The 12,004-nt window shown below is 44.0% G+C and overlaps 1 protein-coding gene across 2 annotated transcripts in view; it reads left to right on the top strand.

Annotated features, from left to right (window-relative positions):
* BTAF1 (B-TFIID TATA-box binding protein associated factor 1) overlaps nt 1–11,589 on the top strand; it is a 99,421-nt gene extending 87,832 nt beyond the window's left edge. For both annotated transcript variants that reach the window (XM_090056781.1, XM_090056780.1), the window contains exons 34-38: nt 3,221–3,373; nt 4,664–4,875; nt 6,172–6,331; nt 9,442–9,612; nt 9,952–11,589. In XM_090056781.1, the coding sequence (XP_089912907.1) occupies nt 3,221–3,373; nt 4,664–4,875; nt 6,172–6,331; nt 9,442–9,612; nt 9,952–10,098 (843 nt within the window). In that variant the 3' untranslated portion in view covers nt 10,099–11,589. The remainder of the gene's footprint in view (nt 1–3,220; nt 3,374–4,663; nt 4,876–6,171; nt 6,332–9,441; nt 9,613–9,951) is intronic.
* Nucleotides 11,590–12,004: the final 415 nt, after the last annotated feature.

The following is a 12,004-nucleotide window of genomic DNA, read 5'->3' as shown; positions in this document are numbered from 1 at the left end:
TCTGGTCTGGTCCTGGGACTGGGACCCACAATCAGCTGATTTGTTGTGGGTCCTGAGGCTGTGACCAACAGTCTCTCGCCAACTGATTGTCAAGTCCCAGGACCATACTGGAGTCTCCCCCTGGCTTCAGGGCTGGAACCCACAATCAGCTGAGATTTGATAATTAACTGATTGTGGGTCCCAGCCTTGGGACCACACTGGTTCACCAGGCAGCCAGCTTTTTACTTGTTGAGACAGGGAGAACCAGAAATCATGATACCAGGTTCTACCTGCACTGGCAAGTAATGGCTCAATTAGGATATGCTATGCAATTCCAAAATTGTGTGTCCTGCCATGCACCTGTGGCATGGCAGGAGAGGTGCTATTGTTGCATCAAGGAAGAGGTCCCATCATGCCATTAATTGAACACGTGCCAGGGGCCTTAGCCAGTTTCAGTATAGAAGTTTACAACTCTCTTCTCTTTACAACTGGAGTTTCAAAGGACGTTTGTTTAATACTCCTATATATTCCTGTGAAAAATGGAAAACAAAATAGTATAGGACCACATATAAAGTTGCACTTGAATAAAAAGGCAGCATTTTGCCTGGTGGCAGTAGGGACAGTTTTCCTCATGAAACAGCATCTGTGCAAGACTATACACCATAATTCTCTGAAGGGTCCCTCATTGCTCTTTGGACACTGGCTTGTCCCGTGATTACATGAAGGCCTGGTGAAGTGCACTTCATCGTGCTTATCCCTGGAAGTGGAGCCAGGGGCTCACTTAGGATTTTGAAAAGAAGTGTGCAGATGGTATGGTGCTTCCTCATCACATATAACACACTACAATTTTCTCCAGTTAAAGAGAAACTAAAAGATTTAGATGTTAGTAAATGTATGTTAGTACATGTTAGCTAGGGGCTCAATACTGTATTTTTTGCTTTGATCTTAAACTGAATATAAGTATTGGAAGGTATACTAATTTGCAAGATTATGTAGTAAATTTAAAAAACAACAAACTAGGCAAAAATACTCCAAAATACTGTTTTTAGTCCTGCAATCATAGTTAAATGTACAACTCTTACTCAGCTTCACATGCTCAAAAAGCTTACTTTTTGTTTTCTTGACAGTGCATCCAACACTTCACTGTCAGTCACATGAGTTAACGTTCACTTAACCTTAATTCAAGTGTGTTAACATTAACTTTTTAGCTATAATTAAAAACAATCTGCAGGGATGTGAAATAGGAGAGAGATATTACCAAATACAACTAACAGACAGCAACATTTCAGAAGAAAGGGTAACTTGATTAATAGAACATCAAAACCATTAAAAAGGAGAGAGGGCTTTTAACACCAGTGGGGTAAAGAGAGATTAGCATAAATCAGATACATTTATAATGAGCCATTAAGTCAATAGACTCCCTCAGCAGTGCCTGAATAGAAATGCTGCTGCCTCTTTGGGGCAGTTGGTTTGAACGTTTTGGTGGAACAGGAATTAAAGGTGGGGGTGTGCAACTGCACCACTATATCCCTCCCTCCCCCCCTCACCATCCCTGGATCTTTTATAATCCCAGTAATCCAAGATCTCATCATAACAACCTTCTATTTATGTGGCCACCAGGCCTCAAATAGCCGCTCTCAGGTGGCCTTCACTCTGGTGGTAGACGTCAACCGCCTTACGGACTCATGTTGCAAACCAAGTAGATGTCTCCCCCTCGAGTTGCCTCCCCCATTCTCACATGCCATGACTTGTTGTTTCTCAGTAGGCAGAATTGGTCATCGAGTGTACTCGGTAACCTGTGGTTCGCCCGGTGGTCATTCACGGGGCTCCACCACCCCTACAGCCCGGCCTCACACCTCCTTAGGTGCATCATCCGACTGTTGACCTCATCCCCTCCATTGGGATAACGCCTCCCAACTTGGCATCTAGGTGCCCGTGGCCTATAGCCACATATGCCCGTGTGGGCCTACCCCTCTGCCCCTTTGTTTGGGGAAACACAAAAAAAGGGTAAACCTTCCGAGGCTTCTCCTCAGCCCCGTCCCTTGGGGATTCTTGCACTCTTCCCCTATGCCCCTTCTTACGGGGTAACTAAATTAAACATGGTAACAAACGCAAAATAATAAGCCGCTTCCAGACATGGTGGCCCCTGCCCCCTTACTATTCTTCCCTGGACTCTAGCAGGTGGGTTGCTTTACTCCTGACCCGTTGCCACCATTATTCACTCCTGTCTGCCTGTCAACCCAGCTGGGACTGGTGGCAATACCTACCCCGACTATAAACCCCTCAGGGCTCTCCCAGGGTCTTTTCCCCCTGGCATGGCTTCCTCCTTGCCCCCGTTGTCCTTGCACTCCCACCTGGGGTCAGTTGCCTCCGGGTGCAGCTCCAGCTCTGCCTCTGGCCAGCGTGCTTGTCACTCCCTCGCTGTCCCATGTAGGCTCTAGTCGGGGTGCTCTGCCTGCCCTGCCAGTGTCTGCCCCTGCTTGCCAGGCTCTGAGGGTCCTGTGGGGAGGATCCCTTTCGCTCCCTGCAGTGGCTGCAGCTCCTCTCCCGTGCTGTCTGCCTCCTCCACGGCATTGGCCGCCATGTTTATTTTTGCTGGGTGGTGTCTGAAGCTGATGTCATCAGCTGGCCGTAATTGAATAAAGAGGCGGCTGACGAGCCACAAGGGCTCTTCATTCCCCCCCCCTTTTGCGCTGCGTCTTGTGCTGCCGGTAAGTATCCTCGTTACTTCTGTGCCTGGGACAATTTATTTATTTGTTTAAATGTATTATACAGACATCACTCATAAATCTTTTGTGGACAGACTTGTGAATTTAGGGCTAAATGAGCTCTGATGCTCAAGATGGATGGTTTTATTCATTCTGGGCATATCTACATAAGAAGTTTACTGCAGTTGCCTAATTAGCTCCACAGTATGTCTTGGCATCTACACATCTGTCTATACATCCATCTATTGGGCCTCAGGAAACTAACGAACTTTGCAATAGGCTAGTACTTGTAAATTTGCAGCAGTGCACGTGTAGACGCTGTTGGGGCTGGCTGCAGCATGAGGGTGCTCCAGTGTTGAGCTAGCTAGCCCCCTGCCAACTGGGGTCCCAGGTGCACATGTGAATGTGGCACCCAGGAGCAATAAACTCCAGCCCAGTATGTACTAGAGTTGCACATTAATATGCATGTGTAGATGCTCCCACTGTTTGACTTAAATGCTGTTAATCCTTCCTCCTTAATTTACCTCTCAAAGGCACTGCAGTATTTGCGGAAACTGTGCAACCATCCAGCGTTAGTGTTAACAACCCAGCATCCAGAATACAAGAGAATCACAGAGCAGCTTGCAGCTCTTAACACTTCTCTTCGAGATATTCAGCATGCACCTAAACTGTCTGCTTTAAAACAAGTAGGTAAACTTCACCTATGTTCACACCTCAATTCGTGATATTTTATGCGGTTTTGAGTGTGTTTTCTTTTGAAAAACATGCTTTTCATTTGAAATCTGCTGTTTAAAAAAAAAAAGAGCAGGGCTGTGTCTTTGTCAGTGTTCTAGTTTTACCTTCCCATATTCCAGGTATTATTCTCCAACTCCTGCTGTGCAAAACTTAAACACAAAGGAAGTTAAAGCCTATTGAAGTCAGTAAGCTATGTTGAATTGTGACAGGACTATGCATAGTCAGCTTTGCTGCCTCTTACATAATCAAACTGATGTCAAATAACACGGTACTAATAAACTGGGAAACTAGATAAGATTAATGGAAAAAAATAAGTTTATAGTAAGCAACATTGTTAATTGTAATATGGTAAAAAGCTTTAGGCAGAACTTTTAAAACCCTGTCCTTTTTAACATACAGCTGCCATGTAAGTGAAGTATTTAAAACTATCCTGGATCTGCTTCCTTTTAAACAAGCAGCTATGACTCACATTTCTCAGATTTTAATAGGAGAATTTCTGCTCATTTATTTATACATCTTTATACATTTAGAAATACTTTTTCCCTTTTTTTAGAAAACAATTGCTGTATTCCTTCAGCATGCATAAATTGGTAGAGAAGAGGATGAGAGAATTTTGAAGTATTGAAACTATAATTTCATTACTAGGAATAGTTACTGCATTATTGAAAACTCATTAAGACTGATCCTGTAGTGTGAACTGTGTGGGCTCAGCAGTTTGCCAAGATGGATCATGATGCAGGACTTAAGAGCTTAGTCACTGTTTTGTCAAGTGCTCTGAGGCCTATGAAGTATGAAAATTTGCTTTTTCTAGTCTTTGTATTGCTGCCTCTAAATCATGCCATAAAACCTTTTCAACTATTTATTATTAAATCAATTCTCAATATTGTACAAGAATATATACATAATTTTAAGCAAATTGTAAACCTTTTAGTAACTGTGTCGTTGGTTCAGTAATATTTTGTGTGAATTACAATTAACCGTGGAGAAGAGCCAAGTGAGAAGGGAAATATTTTTGTTGCCAAATTTGGCAAGTTGTTTATGGTTTGAAAGAATGCAGGAATGAAGGAAGCTGGAGAGAGAATCCTTGTTTGCAACAGAACTTGAATAGTTAAGGCCCTCACAGGAACATGCTCATCTGGAATACGTGTGTGTATAGTTTATATATTTGTTGGTAATGTAAATGTTTATACACTTACATGAGAGACTTGCTCTGTGGTAATTTTTTTAAAATTTATTTTAAGCTTTTACTAGACTGTGGTTTAGGAAATGGTGGATCTTCAGAGAGTGGCACAGAAGCTGTTGTGGCCCAGCACAGAATACTTATCTTTTGTCAGCTCAAGAGCATGCTGGATATAGTAGAACATGACCTTCTTAAACCTCACTTACCCTCCATTACATATTTGCGGCTGGATGGCAGCATACCTGCTGGTCAGAGGCATTCCATTGTTTCACGGTAAGTTCTTCTCTTAAACACTGGAAAGGCAGACTAAAATTAATGGACTTTTTCTTGTTCCCTGGGAACTCTTGTACTTCCTAGATTTTTCATATTTCCGCATGTGGAAGTGAAACCGTTAGTTGTCATTAGATTTGAATCAAACTGAATCTGTGATTGAACACTTAAATTTACTAGTGATGCATGCTGCCTCACAAAGTAAGCACCATATTTTTGGAAATAAATGCAAATATATTTTAAAAACTTGAATGCAAACATGTGTCAACCGTCCTCACCCCTCCAGTTTTGACTCTAATCCCCATGTAGATTAGCATGCTTTCTGATATCAACCTATGCTGCTACTGTTCCTGGTGGCTGCAGGCTTCTGAATATAGCCCCTTTGTACCCCTGGAGACGGCCATGTCTACTAAAGAGAGGTTTCCCTGCAGGCAGCTGTATAGATCTCCCTAAAAGTGCCACACACTGGAATGAATTATTACAGGGGTTGGCAACCCGTGGCCTGGATCTGGCCCATGGTGGCATGGGGGATCGGCAGCATGCAGCTTGACATGGCCTATTTTCCCTTTCTGCCTTATGCTGCCTTTTTGATTCTTTATGCAGTGCACGCCTCCCACAGCTCTCCTTCTTCCCCATAGGCATTATTAACATTATCACCAATTTTGGCCTTCCCATCTGCCACAAGGGATGGGAATCAGTGATATGGGGCAGAAGCTGTAATAGGTAGCTTGAGTACTGCAGAAGGGTGGCTGTCGGGAGCTGAATCACAAAGGGTTGCTGATCCCTGAATTACTAGGTTCCAGTCAATGATCACTAAGTATCCTGCCTAGGTAATGCATATCCTGTCTTCTCTGGACTTCCCTTCCTGGCTAACACTGTGCTTTGTGTACTTTTCTTATTTGGCCCTCAATCACCCAACAGAATCCAAGTGCTAGGTGCCATGTCCCATGATATCCCATGATTTGACAATTAGCATTTTACTGTCATGGTAGTAGTATAGCAGAAGTTAAATCTTTAATTGTCTCATTTCTAAGAACCATATGCTTTCAGGCACACTTTCGCCTTTACATCAACTACTTTTTAACATTGGGGTATTTTTATAAATGACTGTTTTCAGCATCAAATGTAAAAAAGCTTGATTGCCTTTATTTTTTTTTCTCTCACGCTGCTATATTCTCAATCTCTATAAATTTAGTCCTTTTCATACTGCACAGGAAAAATCTCTCTGAAGAAGCATTTAAAATATGACAACAAATGCTCTTATAAATTCTTGACCACCTTCTATATTTTTACATGCAGATTTAATAATGACCCATCCATAGATGTTCTTTTGCTTACCACTCATGTTGGTGGACTGGGACTTAACTTAACAGGAGCTGATACAGTAGTGTTTGTGGAACATGACTGGAACCCAATGAGAGATCTCCAAGCAATGGATCGAGCACATCGTATTGGGCAGGTAAACTACCAGTTTTTTTAATCTTCTGTGAATTTTATCACAATTGTCTGTCTTTTTTCCATGCAATGCTCTTGTTTCACTTGATGGCTAAACTGGTATGAGTAGGAAGCATTAGGTTTAGATTTTGTACATGCTTTCTGGGTGTTTTATTTTATGCTGCATATTTATAAATATGGAGGGATATGCATTTGCTCAAATGGCTGCACTGAGAGAAGGAGCAGTGTATGTTGATAGCTATTGGCAGAGCTGAGAAGAAAACTAAGAAATGTTTGGTGACCTCAGACCAAGTTACTTAATTTCTCTAGTTTAGTTCTCCATTTGTAAAGTGACTTGCTATATCTCACAGAGCTTATTGAGAATTAATTCATGCTTGTAAAGTTCTTTCAAGATAATCAGTTGAAAGGTTTTATGTAAATACTAGTTTTTGTTATGTTACCTATTGGTAGTTCAGACACAAGGCAGATTCATTTATTTTACCCAGGAGGCATAAGATCATCTTGGTGAAACGCCCCTCGTTGTATCCACTAGGCCTGTGCGAGGCAGCTAGTATTCACTTCGAATTCAGGTGTTTCGGGGGACAGTGATTCGATTCAAATCACTGTTCTGAATCTGATTCGAAGATTTGGCTGCCACCGAATCTCCTAATTGAATAGGCCCCATCCCCCACCTGCTCTCCCAGCCCTGTCAATGACTGCCTGGCCCCAGCATCCTGGCACTTAAAACAAAAACAAAAAAACCAAACAAACAAAACCATACTCACCAGCTGCTGCCAGACAGGGGCCAGTCCCTGCTGCCCCACGCTGCGTGGGAGGCTCTGCCCTGAGCCCCCAGATGCCCCGACAGCCACTGCAGCAGCTGGTGAGTAGGGGACTTCTTTTCTTCTTTTTTTTTAAAGTGCCAGGACCCTGAATCACCGAATCTCCTCCAAATCTTTTTCTGGATCAATTCAGACCTTTTTATTGGTCTCCCGATTTGATTCAGATTCGGAGATTCGGCCGCCAAATTGGGCCAAATTTCCTCCAAATTGAATCGGCAACCAGAGCTTTGCACAGCCTTAGTATCCACCACTCTTATATTAGCTAAGGGAGGGGTGGGAAAAATGTGGCCCGCGAGGCCATTCTATCCAGCCTGCCAGGCCCCTTAAAAATTTACAAAATTTAATATTTATCTGCCCTTGGTTCCTGCAAAAAATGACAGGAACCAGGGGCAGCAGGACCCAGGGGAAGCCTGGTGGGCTTCCACAACAGCAGGGCCCACCTAGCCCCGCCCCGAGCCAGAAGTCCGATAAGGGGCTTCTGGCCTGGGACCACATGGTTGCCCGGCGCTGGAACTCCGGGGGAGGGCAGGGCAGGGCAGGAGCCCGGAGAAAAGCCAAGCATGGGGTGGGAAGGAAGTGGCCCCTCATCCATACTGCGCTGTAACCACTTGCAGCCTGCCTGGGGCTGCCTGTGCCTATTCAAAACAGCCCCACGGGCTGTGAGCGGCTGCAGCAGGGAACGCTGGCCACGGGGTGGGCAAGGAGCCACTTTTTCTCCCCACCCCCATGCTCAGCTTTTCCCCGGGCTCCTTCCCGACATGGAGGAAAGTGGCCTCTCCCCTGCCCCATGGCTGGTGCCCTGCAGCCCACACAGACCTATCTGGAGCAGGCACAGGTAGCCCCAGATGGGCTGTGAGCGACTGCAGCACGGGGCACTGGCCCTGGGGGGTAGAGAGGGGCCACTTTTCCCACCCCTGTCATGGTCAGCACCATCTTGTAACCTGGCCTGGCTGCCAGCCTGGGCCCCACGTTGGCTCTGGGCTTACCCATCAGGGCTGCACATGACGACAGTGGATTGCTGCTCTGGGCAATGTTTACCACCACTGCCTGTGGGTTACCCAGCGCGAGAGCTCTGGGCAAGCAGCAGCAGCCAACACTGCCTGGCGTGGCAAGCGGGGGTGCTGCAGCTGCTGTCTCCACATAGCCCCAGCAGGTGGGGCCCAGGCTGGCAGCAGGGTCAGGTTAGAAGCTGCTGCTGAGCACAGAGAAAAGCGGACCCTCGCTCGCCTCAAGGCCAACACCCTGCTCTGAAGCCGCTCCCAGCCCATGTGGGGCTGGCTGTGCCTGCTCCAGACAGTCCCAGGTGGTCTGCGAGTGCCTGCAGCAGGGAGTGCCGGGCACAGGGCAGGCAAAGGGCTCCTTTTCCCCATGCTCAACACTAGTTTCTTCCCTGTCGGGGAGCAGGGGGTTGGGGCTGTGCACTGCTCCCCACCTGTACCCTGGGGCTGGGGGGCACTGGGAGTGAGCAGGTACAGCAGCCAGCTGGAGCACGGGGCCTGCGCCAGTGTCCCAGGGCCAGTGCCGGCGGGGCCCAAAGCAGGGTGGCAGGAGTGCAGGGTCCCAGCCGGCTGGGGCTCTGTGGACCCAGGCCAGCTCCCCCCTCTCCCTGCTAGTGCAGCCAGTCCGGCTCCGCAGACCCCTGCCAGCCTGTGCCCTGCTTTGGGTCCCACTGTTGCTGGCCCTGGGACATTGGTCCCAAGATGGTGACCGGGGGCAGGGTACCTGTTAAGGGGTAGGGCTACCCACGTGGCCCTTAGCAGCCTGCCAAAACTGGGTAAGTGGCCCTCCACCCAAAATAATTGCCCGCCTCCTGAGCTAAGGTCTGAAATACACTCTCAGCCAGTGCTTTGGGTGTTCGTGAAATTTGAGGCACAAAGGCCCAGTTGTGGGTGGTGCTAAGTATCCACAACACTTGTTAGCTTTAATGGAAATTGTAGTTGCTGCGTTATAGCTCAGGATTGGGTAGGGTGGAAATACTGTTGCTGAACCAAGACACTGCCATTTCCATCAAGGGATTTCTATGCTGAAACCTGTCAAGTATGCCTGACCCACTAGCATGTGAGTTGGAAGAACAAGACCAGGATTAGATTTCCCAGGGTCATTTTAGGTGGTTGAGAACATTGCCTCTGAGCAGGCTGATCCACTTCCCCCATATCCTTCCCTGACCTATTTACCAAAAGCTGCCTCCTACCAAATCCTCCCTTCGTGTATCCCATCTGTGGTTTATAATTAAAATATTTTCATACAGTCTATACAAACAATCTTAAATTGTCTAATGGGGGATTTCTTTCAGAAACGTGTTGTTAACGTATATCGCCTTATAACAAGAGGAACTTTAGAAGAGAAAATTATGGGTCTGCAGAAGTTCAAAATGAATATTGCAAACACTGTGATTAGCCAAGAGAATGCTAGCCTACAAAGCATGGGAACGGATCAGCTTCTTGACCTATTCACTCTTGACAAGGTAAAGAATCAGTTGCACAGTTACTTACCAAAAATAGGTAGTTGATACTTGAGCATTGTCTTGAATCTTAAAGTTACTGGTCAGATGAGCACCTGAAATGGATTAATGAACAGTAGGAAGTTTTCCAATCAGCTGGAGTCTTCATTCTGCTGTCATGAGCCTTTGTTGACCCAGAAATCATCAGTTTAGAGATCTGCCAGGGGAGCGGGTTGTGGGGAGTAATATGATGTGTAAAGAAAAATTAGGAATAAATAGGATGAATGTTATACAGAACATTTTTGAGTTTGTAATTTTGTTTAAATGCGTCTCTCTTCTTTCTTTGCTTGCTTACGTTCTAAGGATGGGAAAACTGAAAAAGCAGACACTTCATCATCGTCTGGGAAGGCGTCCATGAAATCAGTTCTTGAAAATCTTGGAGAACTTTGGGATCAGGAGCAGTATGACTCTGAATACAGTCTAGAAAATTTTATGCATTCACTCAAGTAACCATCATAGTCTCGATATAACTGCTGCTAGTTCACGTTTTCCTGCTGATATTCAGCAAATTTCAAAGCATATATAGTGAACCTTGAGCTCAATGTGTAAATAGGCGTTGAAAAAAGAATCTTCAAATCACAGGCACTGAGTTGTTGCCTATTTCACTGGGGGAGTTATTCGGTCTTAAATATTTGCACTGTATAAAACTTTAAATATCAGCATTTGTGAGGTGGTTTGAATTTTACATGCTAAGCAGAAGCAAATTCTTATTTGGAAAAGGAATAAAGTATAGCAGGTTTTACATATGCTAACAAGTGTTACTTCTGTTTGAATAAGTCCACCATTGTCCCTTTCTGTATCTATAGTAGTTTTGTACAGATACGTTTCAGTACTTCAAGTTGTTCAGTGTATATTTTTTTTCTTTTAAACACAACTTGCTTTTATGATGTATTAAAAATAAGATTTTTTCAACTTAACTAGTTATGATCTTTCATTTAGATCATTTTAGGATGTACATCACGTAATGGCAAAACTAGAAACATGGAAGAGTATTGGGGAACTAGATGTATGTACCCACCTTTGTATATTATATATAAATATATAATGCTGCTCAATCTTTTGACATCTTTGAGAGCAGTTGAAATCTACTTTTTAATGTAATGAGCTATACTAAATACAGGTAATGGTCTGTTAAAGGCTATGTTTGCATCCTATTCAGAGGGTGTACTTTTTTAATTTATCTATAAGGCTAGAATATAGCCACATTCAGAGACATGTATTCAATAGGTTTCAATCCTATATATTTTTTGTAACTAAAAGAGCAATTAGATATACAAGCAGAAGTTTTCCAGAAGTAGATTTTACACTGTTTAGGATTCTAAAATCTATGCTGAAAAGACTGTTTACCAAACTAGTTCATAAATTAGAACCTCCTAAAGAAACAGGAGAGGAGAAAATATTTTCTTTAGGAATATATACATACATATCTACATAGAAATACGTACACTCAAATTGAGGGAAAGGAGTATTTGAGCTGAAATCATGTATTGGAGATTCTAAGAGGTGCTTTAGTAGCTGGGAGTTGAGGATACAGCAGCTGTAATGCAAAGCAGCTTTTTATACAAAGGGAGTCCAATAGTAAAGGTGGTGTGTTTCTAGATGTGCATGTATGTATCAGTATATGTACACGATTTTATAAATATATTAAATTATAGATAAACTTATGCAGGCTGTTTTGAATAGGATATATGTATAGATAGCTAAGGTTTTAGCTTGCTGTGCACTTAAGCTTCAGAGCTTGAAAAACCATCAGACCTCAACTATGTAAAAAAAAAATGTTTTAAAACAAATACAAAAATTCTCTTATCCTATAAATCAAATCTGTTCTAAAGAATTTGGAAACTAATGAACATTTGTCACATTTCAGTAGAACTGCCATGTTGTAACATTAAATTAGCATTCCATGGAAATAATAATAAAAACAAAACTGGGATTACGTTACTTTTGTATGTTGTATGTACATGTTGGAGCATGTGACTACAGAAGTGAATGATTTCTTGGATGTAATCATTATTCACTATTAGGCTCTATAGCCTAATAGTCCTTTTGGGGGAATTTGACTATTGGCATGTTAGTAATTAGGGCTGTGCGAAGCTTTGGTAGCCTATTCGTTTTGGAGGAGATTCGATCCGATTCAGTGACTGAATCTCCAAATCGAATCAGGAGACCAATTATAAGCTCCAAATCGATTCGGAAAAAGAATTGGAAAAGATTCAGCATTTTGGCCATAGACTAAACAGGCAGCTGACACAGGCTGGCAAGCAGTGGCAGGGCAGAGCCCCTGCTCCCAGCACTGGCATGGGTGCAGCAGCACTGGAAGCAGGGGCTATGCCCTGTCACCACTTGCCCCCTTCTC

This window comes from Crocodylus siamensis, chromosome 7 (genome assembly GCF_052110815.1).
Source record: "Crocodylus siamensis isolate JL-2025a chromosome 7, ASM5211081v1, whole genome shotgun sequence".
NCBI classification, from domain to species: domain Eukaryota; kingdom Metazoa; phylum Chordata; order Crocodylia; family Crocodylidae; genus Crocodylus; species Crocodylus siamensis.
The sequence above is the reverse complement of the archived record's forward strand: the minus strand, read 5'-3'. Positions and strand labels throughout refer to the sequence as shown.